The following is a 27,725-nucleotide window of genomic DNA, read 5'->3' on the forward strand; positions in this document are numbered from 1 at the left end:
TCTCTCTTTCTGCACCTCCCCTGCTTCTCTGTCTCTGTCTCTTTCTCAAATAAAAAAACTTCTTTTTAAAAGGGTAGGTAGGGCTAGGTTTCCATTCAGGCAGATAGGTATCCGGGGTCTACTGTATGCCAGACATGTGGCCACAGGCTCTGTTCAGGGTGCAGACAATCTTGCTCCTCCCTCCTGGGATCTTTAATCCAGACAATGTACCATGGTTAAAAGCATAGACCCAGGAGCCAGGTGTGTGTGTATGTGTGTGTGTTGAGTTCCATGTCCGCTCCTTGTTTTCCTCAATTTCCAAATTATTTTCCTCATGTATATAATGGGAATAATAGTGGGACCTACTTTTAGATGTTTATGAGAATTCATTGAAGTAATACATGTATGAAATGCTTCAGAGTGCCTGACACACAGTAAGTGTTCTTTTGCATGTTTGTTACTGTTCATTCATTTAGTTAATATTTTCAAGATTAGCACAGGCATTTCGTTAATAATATAATCATTTTGAAGATAATTCTAGATGCAAAGTTACAAAAAATGGTAAATTTTTATTGTTAAATTTCTTTAACTCCTAGATTGGAAAGGAATCCCCAAGAAGCATGAAAATGAAGTTGCTCAAAATGGAGGGGCAGAAACCTCACACACAGAACCAGTATCACCCATACCTAAACCTTTACCAGTGCCTGTCCCTCCTATTCCTGTCCCCGCACCTATAACAGTGCCACCTCCACAGGTAAGATTTGGGGCGAGATTTGAACTTTTAAGTGTCTGAAAGAAAAACTTTTCTAAATCTTACTTTGGATGTATGTCTAGGTCAGTGTTCAAAGACACGAACACATAATGTGCACATTAATAATAATTTGGTATGTCAGACCTACTGTTTACAGACTAACACATTTTTTCATAAACCTCAGTAAAATCAATTCATATTACCTTGCATCTGTCTAGCTTATTCAACGTCTTTCTAGTGTTTCAGACTTGAGATGCAGACCTGATAGCATTTCTTGTATTCAGCTTCCTCTTGTTTTCTTTTATTGGATCTTTATTTTTGGGGGGGTTTAATGCTCTGAGGGAGCTTGGGTATATATCCAGCAAGCAACTGTTTTGAGAGAAAGAGAGTCTCTTAATCTTCAGTTTGGGTGGTGCTATCATGAAATTTTTAGTGGATGAGTGAGAGCTATTTAATAAATTGAGTGCCATTTAACACGAAGTTATGTTCATAAACTTCTGCTGTGCGATCCATCAGTGCATTTATTACTGGATTCTGACAGAATGTAGTTTGAATCCCTATTCAATTGTTTATTCTCAGCAGTGTGGCATTGGGCTGATCGCCTCATCTAAGCTTCAATTTCCTGTCTACTAATGCACAAGCTCCCCTTCCTGGCTTTGGCTCTGGTGTTCTTCCTAGGTCAGAGTTGTTCTCCCTAGGTCAGATTTGTTTTAAGGATTAAATGAGATAGTGTATGTTAAATACTCAGCATTTACGCAGATGTTACATAATAAGAGCTCATTAATGAACAACCTTTTGGTAAAATTTGTAGGTGCTTGACCCACAGTTATATGTGATCTATTAGATTTTTCTTGCTTTCAGTACCTTTTTCAGTTTTTCACATTAAATCTGAATCAGATAAATCTGAGCTATCCCAAAAGTAGGTTACCTGACCTCTTGATTTTTCCCAGTGTAAGCAGAAAAAGTACATGCTTTGATACATACTTAGTGGTGGTATTATAAATAGATTTGCTACATTGACAAACTCTTTAGCTGATCTTTTGGACAGGCCCTTCCAGCACAGATTCTAAATAAGATTCAGTGGGGGCGCCTGGGTGGCTCAGTCGGTTGAGCAGCCGGCTTCAGCTCAGGTCATGATCTCACAGTTCGTGAGTTCAAGCCCCACGTCGGGCTCTGTGCTGACAGCTAGCTCAGAGCCTGGAGCCTGCTTCAGATTCTGTGTCTCCCTCTCTCTCTGACCCTCCCCTGCTCACACTATCTCTGTCTCTCAAAAATAAATAAAAAATCATTAAAAAAAAAAAATAATAAGATTCAGTATATGTCACCACTCATTTAAAGACACCTGACTAATCTGTTAAAATTGACCATACTTTTTTTTTTCATAGCTAACATTTGTTGGGTGTTTTTTAAGTTACAGGCACCAGCACTTAACATGTTTCTCTCTGTAATCCCCATAATTATGTGAGGTTGGCACTTTTTTCATTTTACAGATGAGTAAACTGAAGTCTAGAGATGTAAATAGCTTACTCCAGGTCACAGAGCCAGTTAAAAGCGGGGAATGGTGCAGGCACTTTCACCCCAGGACCTGTGATCTTAATCACTGTAAATTGCCAGGTAACTTTTCTTAGAGTTGTAGTTCTCAAATTTACTGACCTGACCGTGGAACATTTTTAAAAATAGTGTATTCTGTCAGAACACCAAGAGATGCTTGTGAGATATGATGTGAATTTGCTGTCATAGAGAACGAAATGTGATAACTGTCATTTAGAGTAGGTACTAATTACCACCTGTTACTGGATAAATTTACTTACATAATCACAAATTTCGAAATGTCTTTTTCAACAAGATCTTCTCTACTTTATGGTTGGGAGGGTGGCTAGATACGTGGCTTCATTATTCTTCCTTTGTCTTTATAAAGGTCCCACCACATCAGCCGGGTCCTCCCGTAGTTGGTGCTCTCCAGCCTCCCACCTTCACGCCTCCCTTGGGCATTCCTCCTCCGGGTTTTGGTCCTGGTGTTCCTCCTCCACCACCTCCTCCACCATTTTTGCGCCCAGGATTTAATCCGATGCATTTACCACCAGGTACAGTGAGTTGTTTAGGAAGACATTCTTTTTAGGGCCCAAAATTTGGTGACACAACATGCGTTGATGTTATTTTTCTTATTGTAGGTTTTCTTCCTCCTGGACCCCCACCTCCTATAACTCCACCAGTATCCATTCCTCCTCCTCACACTCCACCAATAAGCATCCCAAACTGTAAGCATGTTTTTTTTTTGTGTTCGCTAGTCCTCTTGGTGTTGGGAACAGGCGGGAGAGTGGACCAGTAATAGGGTCTGGAGTGTGGCAGAAGAATGTTGACTGGGGAGATAATTGTTCAGCTTCACATGTTGATGTAATTATATTCCTTAGCCACTATCGCTGGTATAAGTGAAGACACTACAAAAGACTTATCTATTGGAAATCCCATTCCAACAGTGGTGTCTGGGGCTAGAGGAAACGCCGAGTCTGGGGACAGCGTGAAACTGTACGGCTCTGCTGTGCCACCTGCTGCACCCACGAATCTGCCCACCCCTCCAGTAACGCAGCCTGTTTCACTTCTTGGTGAGTTAATTTTTTTATCATTAGTTTTTTGCCCCCCACCCAAGTTAGGTTTTTTAAAGAACAAAACGAATTCTTTGAGGAAGATCTTCCTCTTAAATATGTACACTTGGTCTTTACCAAGAGTAGCCCCAGAGGAAATCTAAGATGAAATCATGCTTGTCCTGAATAAAAGTGTGGATTTCTACGTCCTAATTTGGTATAGGAGAGTGATTAACCTCTGAGAGAAGGAATTGGTACCAAGTCCATGATTGATACAATCCCAGACATTCAGCTTTAAAAGAGATAGCATTTCTTTGACAACATAGAATTTTTCCTGTGTGGACCAATTTTTCTAAAACCCTGGGCTGTTGTAGCATTTTCTGTTGGCTAGCAAAGAAACTTCTCTTAGATACATGTAATAAAATGGTTTTCTTGTCTCAATGACACTTGTACAGCCTAGGGCAGCGCTTTCTCACTGACCCCTCAGTTTTCTCCTGCTAGTTTTATCTGTTGTACTCTTTACCCGCAATTCTACTGCCACGATCAAGGGAAATGTGATTTAGATTGTCCACATCTTTAAGAAGCTTTATCTTTGTTTGAATTATAAATGATTATTTTATAGACTTGTTATATTTTATATACTTCTTAGAGTTATTAATCTATTACATTAATAAATTGCTGTATTTTGGAGTGGTTTTGCCAAGTATAATTAACACTTGATTCTCTTAATGGGTAGTTAAATCATCCTTAGCATTATAACATTCTGGTCCTGTGAGTCCATTGTATTTTTCAGAGGTATATGTATGTGTATATATGTGCTTTCATAATCTTAGATTTTTTTTATAGGAGAGAGCACATTAGTTGCCTCTGAGATGTAGGACTAGGGGACATTAGAACTATAGGACATTAGTTTGTGATGCAGGACTTTTACTTCTCACTTACCCCTTTCAGTGCTGTTGGAAATTTTTACTCTGTGCATATACTATATTTATAATAAAAATCAATTTGTTTTTAAATGGCATGCTGTCGTCTGCCCTCTCTGAGACTGAGCTTAGTCTAATAATAAACTTGATTTTTATTTCCTTTAGTACACAGACTGGGTAATGGTGAAAGAGAATTTGGGATTAAAGTTTGTCACCAGTAATGTAGCAGTAGTCATCATAATGATGGAAAATAGTTTGTTTAATTAGGAAGTTGCTTATGGTGTACGCTGTAATGAAAATCATGTAGTGGAAGGAACATTGTTCTAGGATCCGGGAAACGTTAACGTCCTTGGATCTCAGTTTTGTTTTTCATATTTGTAATAAGAGGTTACATAAGAATCACAGAATCTGAGTTGGCTAGACTTTTCTGATCAACTGCTTTTCTCCATTTCACACCAACACCCCTGATTATGAATTCTCTTTGTAGTAAGATTTCCTTGTCTTATCGTCCGTGGATATTAGGCCACGGGAGAGTATTTATAAAATGGCATGCATTTGTTCTTTTTTTCTGGTCTTAGTAAACTCACTGAATGAAAGATTTCTTCATCCCTAAAAGTTTAATAACCACTATGTTCAAACAAACTTGAAGAATAAGTAGCGTGCTCCTGATTTAACATTTAGGTCTTGACGACTCTGCCCTTTATTTCTTATCACAACCAGAGTGCATAATTTAAAACTCTGCATCCAACATGTGAAACAAAACAAAGCACAGATCAAAAGCTGGTGAGCATGAGAGCAAACCTAGTTAGTAACCTAAGCACTTAGCATTTTTCATTACCTGACACAACTCTGTGTGTCTTTCCCTCCTCCCTTCCCCCAAATACATACTGGAGTGGAGACTCCATGAGCGAGGGACACTGGTTACTTGAACCAGTGGATAGAGCGATGGTCTTCAGTGCCGGGCTATTGTACTTCACTTCTTTGTCTATAACTTTGGAACCAAAACTTAGAAATTAAAGGCTATTCCAAATCTGGAAAGATTAAATTGTGACATAACATAAAAATGAAAACTGTTTTGTTAAAATGAGTACTTTTAAGTAAAATGCAGTAACGTAATTTCAGTCACAAGAAAGAAGGCCTTTTGTGTTCCTTCAACTAGAAATCTTGAGAAGAAATTTTCATAAATTTTAACCTTATAGAGAAAGGAGACCTTAATGTGTGTGCAAATAAAGGAGGATTTATCCAAAAGAGTAATCACAGTTGCCTCATTTTGATAAAGGAGCGCAGTGCCCGCGTGCAGTACCCACATGCAGTATGTCAGCGCTGAGGATGGCTGCGCAGGGGGGCAGGCTCTTGATGGTGACCAGGTGAACGGAATATTAGCAGTAGGATGCTTTCAAGTTTCCGAATCTTGGTGCTCTAATGTTATCTCTTATGAGAATAAAAAGAAACGCTATGCTGTACCAGAAAACTTTAAACCTAGAAACTCCAGTTTCTTCATCTGTTTAAAAAAAAGAAAAAGAAAGGAATAAAATTGACGCACCAGGGTGTTGGGATTCACTGGGCTGACACACGGAGCCTGCCACAGGGTAGGCTGTGCGTGAATGGTGGGTGCTTATTACAGGTAAGGAGTGTCCTAAGCGATACTTAGAATTCCTAGAGAAGAATATCTATACTTTGTGATTCTAAAATGATATTACTTTAGCTATGATTCGTTTTAAACTGTTCTATTTGTTGGCAGAGGAAGCAAGCTTTTTAGGAAAAAGTGTATCTTGACATAGTTGCCTCAGATCTTTTCATGGTAGATTAGACCAGGTCATAAGTTCACACATATTAAAGTTCCATCAGTTGTCGTACTGAGAAAATATGTTAGTCATAGTGGTGTTTCACCAAAAGAGCACAATATGATGACTGTATTCTTTTTATTAACAACATTCAGATAATTTTCTTGTAAGGGGAGATGAACCTGTCCTTGAGATTTAACTGAATTCTCAGATCTGAATTACTGAAACATGGTAATAATACTTTTAAAGTAGTGGGGACCCAAACAGATGTTCAACAGATCTCCCAAAATTTAGTGGTAAGGCCTGGTTATACTGGGAGGAGGCAGTGAGTGCTGCAAAGATGGTTTGGCTTAAAAAATTTTCCGAATGATCAGGTAATAAGTGTGGGCGTTAGTTTGGAAGTGATGACTACCTGTCCCTGGCGTTGGGCTGAGGTAACCCATGCTACCAGATTTGTAGAGACCCAAACCTCCATGTTGTAGGGATTCTGATTATTTTAGTATCTGATCTTCTGAAAATATGAAGTTATATGATGCACAGCAGTAATTCATTATTACTTGATTTTAAACAAATCCATTCTTGATACCTCACACACCAAGGTAGCTAGTTAAAGAAGTGATGTTTCATAAAAGCTGTTGGTAACCGTCTACAGTTGATCATTTAGGAAAGAAGGAATATTAATGATCACAGCAATTCAGTTTATTCTCTACTGTATAAGTGTATGTGTTTACTTTTCAAAAACTTTTGTATGACATGTATCTAATATGTATAGTATTTTTATTAAAAAGTTCATTGTAAATGTGAAATTTGGGTTACTTTCGTGTTCCAGACAATAAAAAAGAAATACACAAAAAAAAATGTTTGTTTGTGTTACATATCTCTACTCTGTTACCAGTATATCCAAAATATCTTTTCCAGGAAAAATTATACTAACTTGGACTCATTCCTTTTGTGGAAAATTAAAAGCCTTTTCTTTTGTCAGATACGTTTACTCAATTATTAATATGCAGATATTTCCTAATTTTGCCACGCTGCTATAGACGATGGTGAAATTTATAAGAATTGGGTATTTCTGAGATTGCTTCCTACTTAAAATTTTTGTTACCAAAGATCTAAAGCAGAAGTCACCAGTTGGTGGCCTCCAGGCTGAATTGCTGGACAGTGTGTAATGCCCTTCAGGCTTGATTTCTACACATCCCTGCATGAACTCAGGCATTTGAGTTGATGTTCCCAGATGTGGACACTTCAAGAAATTATCTGCACTGAATTGGTTTGGAATTACTAAACTGGCATGTTTGCTTTATTGTAATAGTTACGATCCTTAAAACTGCCTAGAAGATGAAGAGTTTTACCATCACATTCTAGAATTACTTTAAAATTGATATTTGATTTGTGGTAATTTCACTTAGCTTGGATTTCTCTGCCAGAATTTTGATTTTTTTTTTTGAATAGTTAGTAATTTTTAACATTTAAATTAGAACATTAGAGCACCAAACTAGTGTGAATGACATTTTTTAAAAAACCTGAAGAAAATCCTTTAGAAAGTGGTTTTTTAATAATACGTAATTTTTAATACAACTTCCACATTTTAATATTTGTTCTTAATTGTGAACTTTGTCATATTGTTTGATTACCTTAAATTATAGGCTAGAGGGCTCTAATAGGTATTTGTTTTGGTACCCCCCCACCCCCAAAATCTGGTGACTTTATCCTATAAAGTGTTCTTTCAAAGCTTTAAAATATTCAAATTGGTACTCTGTTACATTGGTAATTATTCTACTAGTGTTATATAGTAGAAATGGTTCCCAAATAGTCATCACAGTACATTCAACTCCGTATATAACATTGTTCAGAGGATACAGTGGGTATTTAATAACTATTAATCTGCCGCAGATAACTTGCTTTGGATTTGAATTTGTCGTGTATACACTATATTTTCTCTGAGGGTGAAGTTCTTCAGGTAAAATCCACAAGGAAGGTCTTATACAAAAACTTGAAAGCTGCTTACCCCGTTGTCTCCCATGTCCCTCTGTACTTCCTGGGCTGTACAGCTACAGCCTGGAGTCTCTCTTAAATTTAAATCTCTCCAACATATATCACTTTGGGCTTGAGGAAGGTGGGAGGGGCAGACACTCTGGGTTCTAGATTGATTTTGTAGACAGAGATGTGGCTGTGAAGAATTTCAGGTAAGATTTTTTTCCAGCTATCATTGAGAGTAAAATTTCCTGTGGAAAATCTCACTCAATGATAGGTTAATTGTTTATTCCAAACTTCTTGAGTCAAATAGTGCAACTCCTAACTCTACGAGCTATTATATTTTGCCAGTTATGGTAAAATAGCAATTTGTGTACAAATCCTAAAGGGTCACTATAAGTGAACAATAGGGAAATTGACCACACAAAACCTATTGTGCATAATTTTGCAAAAAGCCAAGGAGTCATTTAAAAAACAATCTGTCTCTGATTTCTCTTTATTTGAAATTCTGGCCTTTGTGTATTGGATTTTAGCAAACCATAACCTAGCTCTCTGCTAAAAATCGACCTCTCCTATATACTTGCATTACATATCGTTGAAAACTCAAATTTCTTCTAAAGATTTCTCATTAACATTCTAAGCACAATTTTTCGGTATAATCTTAATGTATAATACTATCTAAAATGTGCTTTCTCATTCTTTGAAAACTAGCTCCTTATTCTTTTGTTCTTCTCAGCTCCCAACATAGTGCCTACTGTAAGAATTGCCTCGGAGCCTTTTCAGAGTAGTTATGCTCTAAATGTTACTAAAAAAGTGAAATTTAGGCAAAGAAAATACATGTATGGGTTGCACTGTTATTGCAGTTTTCTGAACGTCTGGAATGAAGAAAAACAATTAAAAAATTTTGTGTGTGTGTGTAGATACATACATATATATGCATTCTTAGGGATTTTAGGGTATTGGTGGGAGAGATGAAGAGTGGTTAATACATTTTTTTCCTTGTGTGGAATTTCATTTAAGCCTCATGGAAATGCCACGGTAACATTCATTTTGTTGGGACCAGATCAAAAAAGGTCATACTGCCAACTAGAACCAGAAAAGGAAGTAGTTAAAGAAAATTGCAGATTTTCTCAAAGTAAATTTCAGGTCTTTGTTGGTTAACGATGGAAAGACACCGCCCTGGGGGAGAGACCTGGACCTTCTAGCCTCTGCTCTTGCAGCCTGAGAGATATTTTCTCCTCGAAGAGTTCGGTCATCACCTATGCCACTGCCATTCATACATTCTATGTGTATTCTGTTCAGTAGCCACTGTGTGCCTGGTATCCTTCTGGGTACTAGAGACACCTGAATAAACCAGACAAACCCTGTCTTCTTAGAGCTTATATTCTAGTAGGGACTTAGATAATAAACTAATAATTTCACATGGCGATAATCCTTTGAAGAGTAAAGCAGAGAACACTTACGGAATTGGAGGACTGTCACATGGGATGTTCTATTTTAAATATTATATGGCCCAGGAGGGCATCTAAGGAGGTTATATGGAGAGAAATGATTGGGAAAAAGCCATGGAAATATAGAGAAAAGGTACTTCAGGTAGAAGAACAAAAGGAGGCCTGAATTGGGAATGAACTTGGCTTGAGGGACCACAGTGTGGTAGTGTGTTTGGAGCAGGATGAACAAAGAAAAGAGTTGCAGGCCGAGTCGAGAGAAGGTTGTCAAGGGCCAGGTTGTGAGTGCAATGGGGAATGTTGGAGTTGTAGTCAGGTATATGTTTTAAAGGATAATGGCTATTCTGTAGAAAACAGACTATAGGAGTTGGTAAGAGCGGAAAGAGGACGCTAGTGTGGGTGCTGTTGCAGTAGACGAGGCACAAAGCTAACTGCTTGCATTGGGGTGGTACCGTGGAGGAAGTGAAGTGGGTGGACATGGAATTTATTTTAAAGATAGGGCCTTCCCAGTTGCCTTACTACTTGAATATATGGGATGTGAGAGAAAGGAGTCAAGATTGAGTATTCGATGTGAGCGGTTGATAGGATGTAATGTACATTCCTGAGATGGGCGAATGTCCAGGAGGACTGGATCTGCAGAGGGGATATCAAGTTAAAGTGTTGGATATTTTAACTTTGACATTTAAGTGCTGGTGATAAGTAAACAAGTTGGTGAATAAAGTCGAGGTGTAATTTCACGTATCCTCCACAAACCAGCAGCCCAATCAGGAGCCTGTACTTACCTAAGGAGGGACTGTAAATAGAGACACAGTGAGAGGGATAAGCCTAGGAATACTTAAGCATAGCAGTTGAGAAAACAGTACGGAGAACTAAGGCAGACCATTCCAGGTGCCAGGAACTCTTGCGACGAGTTGGTATGTGTCAGTCATGTGAGCGTTACAGCCCTAAGAGGTAAGTACAGTTACCCCCATTTTATAGATGGGGAGGCTGAAGCACAGAGAGATGAGGAGCCTGCCCAGGTGAACGGCTGCGGGCGGTGGAGCCAGAAATGAAGCTGACATTGCTCCAGCACCTGTGGTTTTAACCACCATTCTGTTCAGCAGAGGATACTGGAAAGCACAGCTAAAGGGGGGGGGGGTGGGATCTGGCAGTCACAGAGTTCCTCGGAAGGGGGGTGTATCAATTATTGGTATCATAGGTGGGTTAATGAAGAGCCCTGGAACTTGCTGCCTGGATTTGAATGAAGGCTTTTGGGTAACCTTAGAAATGACTTCCTCAGAATAATGGCTCCAAAAGCCGGTTACATGGGGGCAGGAGAGCATGGATGAGGAAATGGATACAAGGATTTGGGATATTTCTTTGAGGAGATTTGTTATATAGAGGAACAGTAAAAGGCAAAAGTTGAAAGGAGATGGCAAGGTAAGGGAGTTCTTGTTTTTATTTCTAAGATGGGTGAAACTACAGCATCTTTATTATTGGGAAATCAGTAGAGGAGAAATTTTTGGTGCAGGAAAGAAAAGGTGTCGGCTAAGCTGATAATCCTTACGTAGATAAGAGGACCAGGGTTTGAAGGAAGGACTTTACCTTTTGGATCATAGATGTTCTCAGGAGTAATATGGATGCAGGTACAGGTAAATTGGTAGGCAGGGTGGTGGGTAAGTGAATGAAAAAGGTTTTTTTTCCAAAAACCTTATAATTTTTTTTCATGACCAACCAGGGTAAATAAAATGTGGTATATCCATATAATGGAATATTCCTTGGTAATTTAAAAAAAAAAAAAAGCACTTATACATGCTACAACATGGATACACATTGAAAACATACACGAAGTGAGAGAAGCCAGTCACAGGACCACGTATGACTCCATCCATATGAAACGTGCAGCATAGGCTGATGGGGAGAGGCAGAAACCAGGGTGTGGGGGCAGGGGGCGGTCACAGGGAAATGGGGTGTTCTTTGGAGGTGATGAAAATATCCTAAAGATGTTGATGGTTCCCCAACTCAATATACTAAAAACCATTGAATTAAATACTTTATGTGGGTGAATTATAAACTGTAAGTTTTCTCTCACTGGATTTGTTCTAAAACCAGCCTCCTAAGAGTGGACAGGATGGAGGAGAAACAGGAGCATGTGACGTAGACATCTAGGGAAATGAGAATGTGAGCTGCCAAGGAAAATTAGGATCACTAACCAGAATTAAGCACTTGTGGTTGAGGTTGTAAGCCTAAAATAAGGCCAGTTGGTGTTTTGGGAGTGGGGTGACCCCCAGCCCTGTCTGCATACAGATTGGGTAGCAGAGTTGCATTCAAAACCATTGAGGTTTTTCCAGACATCTGGTGAGGGGGAACCGTGGACTCTGAGGCAGGTAAGGAGGGAAGTAAAGACTTTGAAGGGTATTATGGGGGGCCTGACCCTGATGGGATAAAAAAAAAATGATTCTAGGAAGGGGGCTGGGGAGTTGGGGTGCTTGCCTGCCGATGAGGACATGTTGGTAACAAAAGGTCCAGAACTTCCTAAAGGCAGTGGCTTTGGTAAGATGGAAGGCAGTATTGTAGAAGAGGTTTTCAGATGTTCCATCCATCCTCTCCTCCTCGTCCTCTCTTCCCTCCTCTTTTTACCTAGCAAGTCTTTGCTGCTTAAAAGATCCCACTGTTCTTTTTTTCTTTTCTTATCCTTTTTTTTTTTTTAAGTTTATTGGTTATTTTGAGAGAAAACCTGCAGGAGGGCCAGAAGGAGAGAGAATCCCAAGTAGGCTTTGCACTGCCCACTCATAGCTTGACATGGGGCTCGAACTCACGAATCATAAGATCATAACCTGAGCTGAAACCCAAGACTTGGGATGCTTAGCCGACAGAGCCACCCAGGCACCCCCCTATATCCTCTTTAAAACCATTCAACTATCACTGAGGCAGTTGGTCACACCCACAGTATTTAATTCAAACCTTTTCCACATTGGACTCCCAACTATGATGCCAATCTCCCCTCCCCCTCATTGCCCCTTTAGCCTTTTAACATACTTGTTCTTTATTTCACATAATTCTGAGCATCTTTGCTCTAGATAGCAATGGCACCTCCCCTTTAATCTTTACTTTTGTTTTTTGATGGTGAAACAACTGGGTTTTGGCTCCTCACAGGAATATCCACAGTTAAGTCTTGGTTTTTTTGAATTAGACTCCAGTGTATTTCTTACGCTTCTCAAATCCAAATACAGACATTTGGGGCTGCCCCTTTTTCTGCGTTAAAATCTTACTGTATTAAAAGTCTCAGTCTTTGAGGTAGTGTTTCCCCAGGTCTGAAACTCTTCCCTTTTTCTTATCTGTACTGTGGGTAATATGACTTTTGTGGGCTCTAGGTGTACATACCAGTTTCTTCTGCACGTTTCCAGCAGATCAACCCAGGCCCCTCTGACTTCCGGAAATTTTGAGGGCTGAAATGAAATTTGTCGTCTGTCTCCCCAAAATAGCTTCTCTTCCTAAATTCCTGCATTGTGTTGAGAGTAAGAGTCCACCTGCTCTCTGGCGTCTTTCCCTTCCTTTCCTTTCACACTGCTGGCTAGAAAGGTCTTGCAAAAATGAACACGGAATCATCCCTGCAAAACTTTCCTTGGTAAGTCCCAGGTTTCTTCTTCCATAGAACACCGCTGAATTGCCCCAGCCAGCCTGCTCAGCCTTATGAACCTCTTTTTTTCTTTAATTGATAGTAATTTGTATTTACATAAAATTGTTTCTGCTGCTTCAATATTAAACCTCATTTTCTGTATTTGTCTCTCTCTTCTCAAAAGACATTCCATGGCAGTTCTTTTGACCATTGATGTCCTTCCTCCCTTTCTTTCCAGACCCTATTCAAACCCTCCAGGATGTGCACTCACACTCCTGCACACCAACTTGATCAGTTCCACCTTTGTCACTGTACTAACTAGCTTGTGCCATTGCTTCCAGCGGTTTCTTTCTACTTAGGCGATGTCCTATTTGAAGGAGAGGGCTCTGCTTTATCTTTACATCTCCAGCACATTGAAATGAGTTAATAAAGTTCAGATGTTCCATAGTGTGATTTAGTTCTTTTAATTTGTAACTCTAGGAAACTTGTCAGTGACATTGAATGTCTTCCTTCCAGATAAAATGGATAATTGATTTAAATGGATAATTGCTCACATAGTGAGACCTGGGTAACTCACTATGGAGTCCACTGAATGTGCATGATGTCAGCTTTCCTAATTAAAAGTAAAATTCAGCTGGCATGCCTATCAAGGACATATTCCACCTAGTTAGTATATTATTGGTTAAATATAGTTTATTATAAAAGCAGTACATGTCCACTGCAGAAAAAACATAATCCACAGTTTTATCACTTTTGTGGCCTGAAAGCCAATGTTTAGGACTATGGGAATAGTCTGTGTGGGGGGTGGGGGGTTCTGTAAATGTTGGTTCATGAAGGATTAAAAGGAAATCCACCTAACTTACAAATGAGGGGAGGGATTTGAGTGTATAGTATTAGGCATATACAAACATAAGTACAAATAGGATCAATAAATTGCTGTATAAAAATATAACTGATTTGTAGGTAGCTTAAACATGATTACTATAAATGTTAACCCTTTAAAACCAGTCTTGGTGCATTCTCAAATGCATGTTACAAAGGAGCTGTGTTTCTAGAGACAGGTTTATATTTTTTGGAGAATCGGCCCATTTTGTCTGTCTGGTACAAGGGTGAGGTGGCCATACATCCTTTGGCCACTGTCCTCATTGGTAGATGAGGAAGCCAGTCTTCATGGGTAAATCAAGAAACAGGACTTTTACATTGTCCTGTAAGAGTCAGTGTTTTCCTCTTAAAGATTCATCTGAACTTAATTCTTTTGTTACAGTAAGATGCTTTGAACCTCTTCCCCATTTTTCTAGTGTTATTTAAAAGTTTGGCATTGGCTTTTTAATCCTATAAAGAAGCACTGAAATGTGCCACATTGATCTCTGAAAAAGGCCTAATCCCACTTCAGTGGTCATTGTACTCCTAAAGGGCTGGTGGGAAAGTAAAGCTCAATTTAAGTGCATCTATGAATGTTTTTTCTGTTTACAGGGCAGTACTGGGGTACATACATTTTATGTTGTTTTGAGTTACAGTCTATAAATGTTGGGATAGATTCCTTTTATTTTAACTTTTCGTTAATGTTTATTTTGAGTGAGCCAGTGAGCAGGGGAGGGGCAGAGAGAGAGAGGGAGGGAGAGGGAATCCCAAATGGGCTCCACGCTATCAGCACAGAGCCCGAGGCAGGGCTTGAACTCACGAACCCGTGAGATCATGACCTGAGACAAAATCAAGAGTCGGACACTCAACTGAGTGAGCCACCCGGGCGCCCTGGCACAGATTCCTTTTAAAAGTGAGAGCAAAGACAGGTGCTTTTACTTTCTAACGGTGTAGTATATAGTCAGTAAGTGTTAACTAAATGATAGAAATAACTTCAGATTAATTCAACCTGAAATATGGTATATAGGTGGTGGTTCTGTATATGTTCGTTGGGATTTTCCTAAGCAACATCCGAAGAGTGTGTCAAGCAACTACGTCTTTGCTTCATTTATCCATTTCATAATTTAAGTTTAGACCTGACACGTAGAAGCTCAGTGTATTCACATTTTTCTCAACTATCAAAGTCCTGGACTTTAAGCTATGATGGGTATTGGGGACCACAGGAGGTTAATAAGATCCTATCAGAAATGAAAAATGCATTCAGTTTTGCAAAGTCAGATATTTAACATTGGGGTATTTATCGCCTCTCAAAATAGATGTGAAAATTTCAGTATTTAACTGTAGACAAGGCTCTGAGCTCACTCTTAGGTATTTTATCCCATTTAATTTCCACAAGAGGCAGGTATTATTTCTGAGGTACATGTTCAAGATCATTCCTAAGTGAGAGTGTATTTCACCAAACAGAATAGACTTGTTTTTAAGCATCTGAAAGAAGGTATTGTGTTTAAGTAAATCCCGAAGCTGGTGAGCTGTAAACTGGTATGTGTAGATTTTCAGGTCCACTGTATTTAGTTCTTGGATTGGACCACATGTTGTAAGGATCAGAAACTGAAGTAGAAACTCTTGTTTATGTTTAGTGTTGAGTATACGGAAAATTTAGGAGCAAGCAGGACTTGTTTCATGTTTGCTACAGCACATATGAGGAAGAGGTTCTGTCAACACAGAATAACCTGTTGTCGGGAGGGGGAAGAAAACACTTGGGTGTCATTGTCACAAGAGCATTTCTCTTAACCATCGATGGCTGAGAGTTGTCACCCCTAACTTGCTCAGTGACCTTTCTGCAGTACATGGGTAATTCATATATTCTGACAATATGTGGAATGTTTTCCGTTGTTAGAGTGACTCCTGTTGGTCATAGTATTTGCCTTGTGTTGATATTTGCAAAGAAATTGGGCGATGATGTCTTTCTGTTACTGAAGTGGTGAACCAAAACAATCTGTTATTTTGCCATATCATTTTAAATGATGGGTTGTTTTCCTTGTAGGACTTACACCAAAACGTGAGCAAACCTTCATATAAATAGGGAATAAACCAGTAAGTCCTTGTCACTGTCAACAGCACCGACTTCATCAGTCTCGCCAACCTTAAGAGGAATGAATAAAAGAGTTTTTCAGCATAATTCCATCATTTCAGCCTAGCAAGTTTATGCCTTATGGTTGGTGTGCTTGGACAAAGAACCTGTAAAACTCTCCATTGGTGTCTTGAGTCTTTATTTTTTAAGCATTACTGTCCAAGTGAGGTTTACTGTGTAGTAAGGCATTAAGACTTAAAAGTCTTAAAATTTCCTCAGTACAGCGGAGATGGCCTTCAGTTGGCTCACATAGCATGGTTTAGTTATTAGCCTTTTGTCTCATGAGGCCTGGTACATTTTATTTCTCAGAGGTTTTAAGTATTTTACCAACCAGCTACTAGTGATGGCTATGGAAGGAGACTCTGACATGCTTTTTTCCAAAAACTGTTATATTGCAGTTTCCTTTTCCATCTTATTTTGACCTCTGCTGTTATTAGATACTAATTATCTACAGACCAGAAATGCATATCTTTATATAATATACAGTATGTGTTATATCTGTAAGACTACATGCCATGGGTTGTTGGTCCTCAGCTCGAGTTTTGCAAACAAATTTGAAGATTCTGGATTGAACTTCATTTTGAGTCAGGCTCCACAGGAAACAGTTGGAAATAGAATGCCATCTTCTGCATGATTTTATATATGATTTTATTATTCTCTTTTAGGTACTCAAGGAGTTGCACCTGGTCCTGTAATTGGGCTCCAGGCACCATCCACTGGCCTTCTTGGTGCCCGACCTGGCCTCATCCCACTTCAGCGCCCTCCAGGAATGCCTCCACCTCATCTACAGCGATTCCCTTTGATGCCACCTCGTCCCATGCCACCACATATGATGCATAGAGGCCCACCGCCAGGCCCTGGGGGCTTTGGAATGCCTCCGCCTCATGGAATGAAAGGCCCCTTTCCACCGCATGGCCCCTTTGTTAGGCCTGGGGGAATGCCAGGGCTTGGGGGCCCAGGCCCCGGCCCAGGGGGGCCCGAAGACAGAGACGGAAGGCAGCAGCAGCAACAGCAGCCGCCACAGCCGCAGCCGCAGCCGCAGCCACAGCAGCCGCCACCAGCTCAGCAGCCACCACCAGCTCAGCAGCCGCCACAGCCGTTTAGAAATGATAACAGGCAGCAGTTCAATTCAGGTAGAGACCAAGAGAGGTTTGGAAGAAGATCTTTTGGAAATAGGGTGGAAAATGACCGGGAACGGTATGGGAACCGTAATGATGATAGAGATAATAGTAACCGTGAAAGGAGAGAGTGGGGAAGAAGGAGCCCTGACCGGGACAGGCACAGAGACTTGGAAGAGAGAAATAGACGCTCTAGTGGGCATCGAGACAGAGAGAGAGATTCTAGAGATAGAGAGTCTCGTAGAGAAAAGGAAGACAACCGAGGAAAGGAGAAGCCTGAGGTGACAGACAGGGCAGGTGGTAACAAAACCGTTGAACCTCCCATTAGCCAAGTGGGAAACGTAGACACTGTTTCAGAACTTGATAAGGGGGAGTCGGAGTCTGCAGTTGTAAAATCTGAAGAGTTACCTGCTGAGGCTACCTCATCCGTTGAACCTGAAAAGGATTCTGGCTCAGCAGCAGAGGCTCCTCGTTAGAGACTGGAATTTGTCAAAATGTGACAGTGACACTTCTGGAGTGTAGAGCTTGAGGTGTACAGATGCTGTATTATATTTGCTCCTGCTATATCACAGCCCCGCAGTAGTTGGTGGGGAATTGTAAGCAATTTGATTGCTTCCCTTCTATTTAAAAATAGCCACAAAATAACAAAAAATACTGAAAATATGAATAAATATTACCCTTTTTGCTGTAACTTTTTAAAAGTTTTGACTTTAAAAAGTTTACAAATCGTAATTAGAAGTGCTCTCTATTTTTTTTTTTTTTTTAATTTAAGACAAGGTAACGGTGAAAGCTCCTCAAAACAATAGGGATGTTTTTAATAAACTCTATTTTCATAACAAACTTTAATGTGTGCTATTCTTCCTACACTGCATTAGGGTGGAAAAGGATTGTTCACCATCAAAGTTTGAGCTGTTCATACTGTATTGGAGTCTAAATTAGACTTGTTTACTTGATGGAAATAGACATCTTTATGTAGTTATTCTCAAACCCTTTTCATTTGTAATGTTTTTATTTTTAGCATTTCAATCATAAGGTGTAAAGGTTTGTGGTTTTAATGTTAATTGAAAAGCTTGTTAGTTTCACAGTTCAATCAAGGATTTCTTTTTTGCCATTGGCATTGTGGTAAATGTTGCCCTGATTAATTTGTAAAGAGAAATCTTGCTGGGAAGGGGGGAGACTGGATCCCAAAGGACCCGTCTGTACTATAAAATTATCCGATTGCCGGGTTACTTATTGAGAAGGTTGAGTGTTTTCTAACCATCCCATTAAATTTTTCAAAGGGTGAAAGAAATTAAGGTTAACATTTGCAATCTCAAAGCTTTTTGTCTTATTTTATATGTTTTAAGAACTTAAACGCAACCAACTGTTTCCTATAACATAAGCCTTGCCTGTTGCCTTTCTCGAGCATTTTTTAAACGCCCCTGCTGGGCAGAGATAGACTGAACTTTTTGTCACATATAAGAACATAAAAGTATTTTCTCTTTTGCTTAAAATTGTTGGGTTTATTAGGAAAAATAGATGTAGGTTATCCAAGAACCATTACATTAAGTCATCCAAAGCCAAATCAAACCTATGTCTGAAATAATACAGAAAAGCAGTTCCAGAGAACTGCTTTACTCAGTGCCAAGACCACGCAATCCGAGTATTTATGGCCTTGTTGAAGCTTTTTTCTTAAATTACATTTTTAAACTGTCCTCGTTTTAGTGTGTTGAAGAGGTAACTTGTTCTTTGCCCTCATTCCCAGGCCAAGCTGCTTTATTACTTTGGTTCTTAAATAGTTCTGTGCAGTAAGACCTTTGTTTTGACAGGGAGAATGGATATAGGACAATGTTTGTGTTCCTGACTTTAGAAAATGAGAAAAAAATCCACGTTCATCCGCACTTGAATTCTAAAACTTGTCCTTTGTTTGATGTTGGCCCACTGAGAGGTTTTAAAAAGTCCTAACTGAAACTGCTTCTGCAAAGAAATATACATATGATCATCTAGGGGGCAGATATCAGGGATTTAAAAAACCTGTGTTTCCAATTGTAAGTACTGGGATCATCCCATTTGCACATGACACCCCCCCCCCCACTCCAAACACACACACACAGATACCGAGTGGTAGTGAAAGGTCACAAGCAGGCCCCTCTATTTAGTCCTCTCCCACGTATGTCTCCAAACTGTACATTAGTGAAATCTGTTCCTACTTTTAAATTCTGACAGTCATTTTAACCACTTATTCTAAGCAAAATATTCTTTATCACCAATATTAAGACTTTCAAAACACTACAAATTGTCCTTTTCCAAATTTGCTTTTTCTCTCCCAAGCGATAGCACACATTTGAGGAAGTATATATATTTATCAATTAGAACTGTAGCTTATTTATGGTTTATTAGAGATAATATTCTCTACAATTTTCAGTCAATAAACAACTATGCTCGAGTCAAATCTGAATTAGGTTAACATTCACATAAAAGCAGTTTCTCAGGTACATAGTAAGTACTTACGATTAGAGAACTAGACTTAAGTTTACTAATTTGATGTATAAATCCTTAGACGTAACCCACATTTGAACATTCCCTTGATGCTGCCTTAAAATGCTATGGCATTACTTCTTTAAACAGCTAGTCTGGAAGCAGATCAGTACAAATGAGATAAATATTCCCCTGTGTATGGAGTGCAGTACGTGCTATTTTGGCAGGTAGGTAATTTAATCTTACTGAATCAAAATTTAAGTAGCTAATCAGAGAAACCATCCTAATTTCCCTGAAGCTGACAAAAGGCATTTGTCCAAGATTTAAGTTGAGGTTAGTCTTAGCTAAAAGACCGGCTGCTAAAAATTTAAACATCATTTAAAACACTTTGAAAAGTGACCTCTATGAACCATGTGATACCTGTCAACATACCACTAAATCTGTTCAATTCACTGCAGCTCTATGTAGGGGTGTCGAGCTAACTGAGTTTCAATTTGGATACTTTAGTAGGTTCAGACTTCCTTCAGTGCCATATGGTGTATTTGGCTATTGCGGGCTTGAATGAGAATTGAAATTCAGACAATTAAGTTTAATACCCATATGATTATTATACCTGGCAAAATACAGAGATCGTTGAAACACATTTTAACTGAATATGAGTTTTATAAAATCATACAAATCTTCCAAGTGATCATAAATCAGTTCTCATTACAGGTATTTAAAGCAATTAAAAAAAAAGTCACACGAATTACACTTCTAAAGTTACAGTGTTTAATGTTAAATTTCTACAACGAGCAAGATAACATAGGAGTTACTGGGACTCAGATCGCATCCTAGGGAATATTTACTTGGCGATCCCAATGACACCACACGCCAAACGACTCCCGGCATTTCCCGTTTGCGTACTTTCTTCATTTCCACCTTTGCCCAAGTCATCTTGTTTCTCGTGGACCTTTAGAAAGTGTTAATAACATTAACATACTTAGTGCTAGCAAGTAATTACCACCTCCTCCCAGCAATACCCAAAAGACTAAGAACCGCTTAATATTAGAAGACACCATGTTAAAATCATCCTAGCAAGGAAATATACAAATATTTAATCTAGTAGCAAAAAATAAAATTACTACTTAAAGTTCTTCTCGATGATACAAATGATAAATACCTGAACCCACGAGGGTTGAGCTATCTCAGCCCCAACAACTGCTAGGCCGCCACCTGCCAATGCTAATCCTCCACGAGACACGTTCATGGCCTCAATTCCAGCATTCTCTTACAATAAACATTGTTTTGGAGAAAAAAGTGAATTTTGAAAACTCAAAACTGTGCCTAATGAACTAGAAGTTGGCAAATAAGTAATCCTAAAAATATCTTGAACTATTTAAACAACAGCATTTTCAGTTTGGCTCCTTTAACACTGATGATGATTTTCCTGCTTCGTAACTATAGCTGAGGGAAAGTCTGGAGCCCCCTGGAAGGGAAGCACCGCAGACAACAGAGAGCCTAGACCACCCGGTGTCTGCGAGGACCAGACACAGCGCCCGGGGGTCATGTGAGGCAACCCCTTCCCACGTGTCAGACAGCGACCAGAGCCTGCAGATGCACTAGTACTGAGGTCGGTCTCAGAGTTCAGACTTAACAAAATGCTCTGTAACTACAGAGCAGGGAGGGGACATTCAATCGTGACCAGAAAATACGGCCTTTTAAAAACCAGACAAAGACGACTTCTGTTTCCACAACAAAGACCAAATATGATCAGTTGTAACCTACTTCACTACTGCATCTTAGCAGAAGTGTTCATAACCAACCTAGATCATTAATTCATCTTCACTGTAAAGTAATTGCTTTTCTTGATCTGAACTAAAGGTGCAATGTATGTGGAGCAGGATGAATAATCATGAAATCCTGAGAAGAAAAGAAACTAAGAACAAACTATGCACACCCTATTATAGGAAAACTCACCACCATCGTGCGGCCAATGATGGAATGGTCTCCTGAGAGCGCGATCAGAGAGTCTTCTATAAACACATTGGCCACACCGTCCGTGCCGGCAGTTACATTGCCAAGGTCTCCAACATGCCTAACATTGAAAAAGCATCCAGGATTAGGACTGATTTCCATTTACCTTAACATCAGGCTAGTCTGTGAGCTAAAGTAAAAACGGAGTCAGATACAGAAAGAGGGACTAAGAGGTGGATACAGTGCGTATCAAATAGGACCCACTTTCTCAGAATGACAGAATTTTGGAACATACAAATTAGAAACAACTTGACATTCTAGACCCATTGCTCTTCAAAGCTTTAAATCTACAAAGTACTACTCTGGGAAGCATAGTGGGGTGGGGGCACACCTATAATTTCAGAGGTAAAATACCAAAGGGTAAAGTGAGTTACTGAGTTATGCCTGTTAATTCTTGGCATGGCTAACATAGCCATGCCCCAGGCCTGTTCTAAAAATAGATTAATCCCAGTCCTTAAATTTAGTATTTTCCTGAAAGGCTCTCAGAAAACACACACACAAATGGACTCAATGAATTTTCGGTATCAGATTTTCCCTACAAGGCTTCCTATGTTTCACTATGATGGTTTATGTTGCTAGTAGCTGACAGTACTGTTATTCATGGCATTTCCTGTATTAGTTCCCTTTGGCACTTGTATTAGTTCTATATTCAATAAATGCTACAAAACCAAATCGTCTTGAGTGTCCCCATTTGTCAATTCCCAACCCAGAGAGTAAGCCATTCCAGCACTTGGGGACAGAGAGTTACTGGGGGGGGAGGGGGGGCAATAAGTTCAAGAGCAGAGGGGTGGGGAAGACTACTCATTATGTCACATGCAATCTGCAAGGAGTATACCCATGCTGACCCCAACAAGCCATCACCATAATTTTAGTAAGAGTTAAGACTTTGTCACTCACCTCTCTTGATCTTGTGGCCCGCCGTGTTTTTTGGATAGAGGATTAAAGTGAGGACCTGCACTGGTACAGCCTATTTGCCAAAAAGGTAGTTAAATTATAAATCAGAATTCCAAGATAAATTCTAAAAAGAAACTGGTCATTACTAAAACCTCAAGTAGAGAAAATACTGACCTACACTGTAACTTCTAGGTTCATTAAAACAGGGAGCAACACCTTAGTACAAACAAAATAGGCAAGCAGTAGAGACTAGTTCTAACTAACGTGTGACAGTGGTAAAGGTAATACCCCGCTCTGGGCTTTGATTTCTTCACTGTTCTGTAAAACAAGGCGGCCAAGACTTGATCTTTAAACTCGCACCACGACGACCCTAGTTTACAAGGCAGCGCACCTTCACTACAGAAACCCCCCTCCCCAGCAACACACTACCAAAGAGCTCTCCGGTGGCCTCTACTTGGTGCCCGCAGAGTACAAGAGGCCACCTTCCGTGTAAGGGCCAAGGCTGCTGCCTCACAGACCTCCAGGGGGTGGCATTCAGAACATACTCCGTAAAAACAGCACTCCTGTGTTCCAGGGAAGGCAGAGAACACAACCACAAGGCAGAAAGTTCTTTTGGGACATGGCTTTCTTCACTCAGCAGGTGACAGAAAGTTTCCACTGTTTATAGCTATTACCCAGCGCCCCCCCCCGCCCCCCAGGGAGAAGACACCCAGGTGACAGAAAGCAGCAGCAGAAAACAGCAAGGGGCATCCTGAAGAGTTTTAGTAATTCTTGCAACAGACCAAAGCTTGTCATTAAATCACAAGTTTATAAGAACTAAATTATAGAACAGCGAGAACAAATTCCAGCAAAATGATTCAAGTTTTCATCATAAAAAGTCTCAACGCCCAGTTCAGACTACTCAGATACGGTAAGAGGACGAAATGCATTTTAACCCGATAAACTTCTGTTAACTTGCTTCTAATCAATGGAACTCAATCCAAAGCAACAAGAGTTTACATTCTTTTTCCATATTTGACCCCACTTCTGGCCCCCTAGGAGCTCGATGTTGGCGGTTCGGAGCTGTTCTGACAGGACAAGGCAGCCCCTGGGCTTGAAGCCCCGCCCTCAACCACCTGAGATCTCTATGGCAGGTAAGAATGTAGCCTAATTTTTTGTTTTCTAAAAAAATACTTGAAACTCTTTTATAAGCAAGGTATAATCATTAAAAACAAACATACACCCCCCCACACACATTAACTTCTTCCCCTTCCTTTCCACACTGAAGAGTCCAAAGCCAGTGCTGAGGCTCATTTCCCTAAGGTTGACTTCCCCCCGCCCCCACGTTAAGGGGTAGCTCTATTCAGTACTATTCATCTTACGGGAAACCAGTAGGAGTCACTGGACCAACTCAACACCCACCTTGTGTATTATCTCCAAACTGATGGACGTGAAATCCGTGCTCGCCTTCGGTCAGTCCCCTGATGGTTCCTGACACCACAACAGGGCCACTTCCCTTCAGTCAAAGAGAAGTGCAAGAAGTTTGAGAGAGCAAGTGCTGCTAAACAAAGATACTAGGTCAATGATCTTTACCAATCATGGGAAAAGAACATGGGAGTCCAAAGATCTGTGTCCAGACCCCAGGCCCACCTCTCTCTAGCAAGCTATTAAACAGCTCCAGGCCGGGGACCCAACACAAGGGAGCTGGGACCTTGTTCTAAAGGAGCCCCGGGAGCCCTGAAGCCAGCATCACAAATAAAATAGCTGGATGGCTGGAGGCGTGGGGGGGCTGAGGAGGAGCATCTGACTTTCACTCAGGTCATGACCTTAAGGTTCTTGGGTTCCACCCCTGCATCGTGCTGTCTGCATGGAGCTTGCTTCAGATCCTGTCCCCGCCGCCCTCTGCCCCTCCCCTGCCTGCTAGCTCGCTCTCTCTCTCTCTCAAAAATAAATATTAATACAAATAAATAGCCCAGAAAAGGCACCTAAACAAGAGTGTCAAGTAGGGCGAGCACTTAAATGGTGGATTATAGTCTTTATAGGGTTTGACTCCCTTACAGTGCATATGTAACATGAATAAGTGATTTTGTGAATACATTTCAATATGCTATATTTGCAATGCTGTATATGTGTATGTATCAAACTTCATAACCCAGATGTCAGCACATCACAGCACCTGTTTTCTTCGTGCAGACCCTCATCCATAGAGCAAACATACAAATTTGCTTTCAAAAAGAAAAAGAAAGCAAAGAAAAAGAAAAAACTAACCATATACAACTAACCTAGGATCCCTGGTTCTCCATTCTCCATCTGGGTGGTATTTATCAGTTTCCACCATAGAGATTTCTTTTTTATTAATAGCCAGAAAATACTCTGTCCCACTGTTCCTGGGGGACTGATTCTGCTCTAACCAAAGGTACTGTTTTCTAAAGCCACTATAGGCATTCAAACCTAGATAACCTTTCCACTCTGACAGCAAAGAGAAAGGGTAATGAAAACAGAAGGTAGAAACACACACAGGTGTCACCGTGCTGGCAGTGATCACAGGGAACAGCACTAGATGGCTGGCTGCATACAGGAATAAAGAAGGTAAACTATTACACTACAAAGAGATCTTAGAAACTAAAATAAAACACACACAGAAGTACAACATGATGGTGTCTCTGTTTTTAACTTGGTTTGTTTTTTAACAGCCAGGGCCAACGGTTACAAGAGGTGCTGGCCTTGAGCATCCATTGGATAAAAACCACCACTCGAAGGAAGTAGAGTGGCAACTTGCAGACCTTCTTTGCTTTTCTTTTTGAGAAGAGATACACTAGAGTTTTTCTAAGCATAAGCTTCATTTTGTAAAAACGAAAAGGAGACTGTGAACTCCCCCCCACGCGCCATGTTACCAGGAGCACAGAGACAAAAGGACAAGGTCTCCGGAGCCTCTGTTACCAGGTCCTGGGTCAATGCTGCCCCACAGGGGTAAGTGAGCAGTCAGCTGACAGGCTGCAGCTCAAAGGGGGTGGGGTGGGGTGGGGAGGGGCAGGTGGGCTGTTATCCTGAATGAGTAAAACAGGTCCAGGGAGCGAAAAGAAATACTAACTGGCCCTGCAGCATGCTGTTCCGAGCTCACACAGGCTCAGTGTGGGCAGAGCTCCAAACTTTTCAAAAGAAGCCGGGCATTTGGACTTCTAGGAGAGAATTTCAGATTTTTAAAAACTGAAAACTAATCCACAAAAAATTTTTAAAGTTTGCTTTTATTGAATTTGAGAAAGAGAAAGAGCAAGCAGGGGAGAGGCAGACAGAGAGGGAGACAGAATCCCAAGCAGGCTCCGTGCTGTCCTCAGAGAGCCAAATACGGGGCTCAAACTCACAAACCATGCCTAACTGACCAAGCTACTTAGGTGCCAACACTAACCCAAAATTTTAAACACCCTCTAGACCAAACAAATACAGTTGATTTCCAATTTTACACACTTGCATAACCGTAGAGCTGTAATGCTGAGCAACACAAAGATCTTTTATCAAGTGTAAACAGCACCACCAAAATGAAGTGTGGAACTTAAACAAGGGGAGCCCTTCAGGCTGCTCAGGGAAGGTGGGTACACTCAGTGACGTCTGGATCCCCGGCTTGGCTCCTGAACATAGAGCAGAAACCACCTCTCCACCGCCAGAGGGAAGGGACCCCTCAGAGGCTGCCTCGTCCAGAGTGTTGATGAAATGACACGAGGAGAGGCGAGGAGCAACACAAAGTCTGACAAATGAAAGCGGCAACAAAATTTAGTCAACTGCCAAAGAGCCTTTTCCAGAAAATTTGCAAGCCACTCAAAGGATACAATTAAACTCCCTCGCATAAATTTCATAAACTGGGACACTTAGAAGGATTACTTTTCCTGATCACTCACATTTCTGTAAGCCACTTTAAAGATCAAACCTCATTCATATATTAAGTAGTATTATGATTATCAAGCCAAGCACAACAATCTTCTATCCGTCTGTAACCTCGCAAAGATTTGGGAGACAAGCCCCTTCTTTATAAAACATGTGTGTCATAATATTATTAATGAATATTTGTGTACACTTTATTTTTTGAACGATCAGTCTCAGTAGTGGGCTTATTGGTAAAGCCACTTCAAAACCACTTTACAGAAAACTTTTGGTTAAATGAATGACCTGACAAGCGAATGGAGTGAAACCCCAGGTCTCCTGACTTCCAACTCCAAAATCCCGTCCACGACCCTCTAAGTTCTCCAAGCTTGATGCAAATGAGTCCCTTACAATGGAAACTAAAAACAGCAATGCTCAGGGGCACCTGGGTGTCTTAGTGGGTTTTAAGCTTCCGACTCTCATCTTGGCTCAGGCCATGGTCTCACAGTTTATGAGATGGAGCCCTGCATCAAGCTTTGCGCTGCCGATGCCGGGCCTGCTTGGGATTCTCTCTCTCCCTCTCTCTCGCTCCTCCCCCACTCGTTCTCTCACTCTGAAAAATAAACATTAAAAAAAAAAAAAAACCACGCAGCAGCAATGTTCTTATTGCACCCTGACAGATTTTGATATACTTGATCTGGAGCTGGCATCACAACATTTTCCAAAAGCTCCCCAACAGTCTACTGTGCACCCAGGGTAACACATCCCAGGTCTGGAAAACTCCCAAGAGAGGAGGTCAGATCTCTGGCTTCTGGAGCTTTGAAGGAGGAAAAGCAGCTTTGTCCCAGGCCACCTTCTTTGATGTTACAGCCTGCCCATGACCCAGAGCAAGGGTCAGCAAACTTTTCTGTAAGGGGCCAAGGTTTCTGGCCTGTTAAAATCAAAAACACACGGAGACCAGCCTTGAAAATTCCCTGATCAGACAAAAACCACTTTAGTCCTATAAGCAAAAAGCTCAACCGGCTTATTTTGCAAGCCTGAACTTGACCTGGGCCATTTCTTGTTTACACCTCTGGAAACTCTGGACGCAAAAGGTAACGCTGTTTCCCAAGGTCGGCATGTGGTAACCGTTACCCACTTTCTTAGCACCTGAGAAAACGAAAATCATAACCCATGCCCGCGAAAAACAAAGTCACTGCCTCTCACGAGAAGAGATGCTTTAGGACCATATACCCCGCAGCCGCACTCCATGGTTTGGTTGGGGTGCTCCCGGTTCACGACCACCGATTGGTGTGCGCACAATGAACTTTTACTAATCACTACTTCGGGGATTCAGTGGTTTTATTTCTGACTTTTGACAGTCGCAGGAGTCTTG

At 40.6% G+C, this 27,725-nt stretch overlaps 2 protein-coding genes across 5 annotated transcripts in view; one reads left to right on the forward strand and one right to left on the reverse strand.

Moving 5' to 3' along the window:
- The window catches only part of SCAF4 (SR-related CTD associated factor 4), a 58,538-nt gene extending 40,696 nt beyond the window's left edge, over positions 1-17,842 (forward strand). For 3 of the 4 annotated variants that reach the window (XM_029939066.1, XM_029939067.1, XM_029939068.1), the window contains 5 exons: positions 576-733; positions 2,649-2,814; positions 2,902-2,988; positions 3,142-3,333; positions 16,697-17,842. In XM_029939066.1, coding sequence (XP_029794926.1) covers positions 576-733; positions 2,649-2,814; positions 2,902-2,988; positions 3,142-3,333; positions 16,697-17,625 — 1,532 coding nt within the window. In that variant the 3' untranslated portion in view covers positions 17,626-17,842. The remainder of the gene's footprint in view (positions 1-575; positions 734-2,648; positions 2,815-2,901; positions 2,989-3,141; positions 3,334-16,696) is intronic. The other variant, XM_029939069.1, reaches the window with a different exon arrangement.
- A 1,667-nt stretch (positions 17,843-19,509) lies between these two features.
- Positions 19,510-27,725, reverse strand: part of SOD1 (superoxide dismutase 1) — an 8,733-nt gene continuing 517 nt past the window's right edge. The window contains exons 2-5 of the mRNA XM_029939071.1: positions 23,918-24,011; positions 22,520-22,589; positions 21,566-21,683; positions 19,510-20,558 (exon numbers count right to left, since the gene is read on the reverse strand). Of these exons, the coding sequence (XP_029794931.1) occupies positions 20,451-20,558; positions 21,566-21,683; positions 22,520-22,589; positions 23,918-24,011 (390 nt within the window). The 3' untranslated portion in view covers positions 19,510-20,450. The remainder of the gene's footprint in view (positions 20,559-21,565; positions 21,684-22,519; positions 22,590-23,917; positions 24,012-27,725) is intronic.

This window comes from Suricata suricatta, chromosome 5 (genome assembly GCF_006229205.1).
Source record: "Suricata suricatta isolate VVHF042 chromosome 5, meerkat_22Aug2017_6uvM2_HiC, whole genome shotgun sequence".
In the NCBI taxonomy this organism is placed as follows: Eukaryota; Metazoa; Chordata; class Mammalia; order Carnivora; family Herpestidae; genus Suricata; species Suricata suricatta.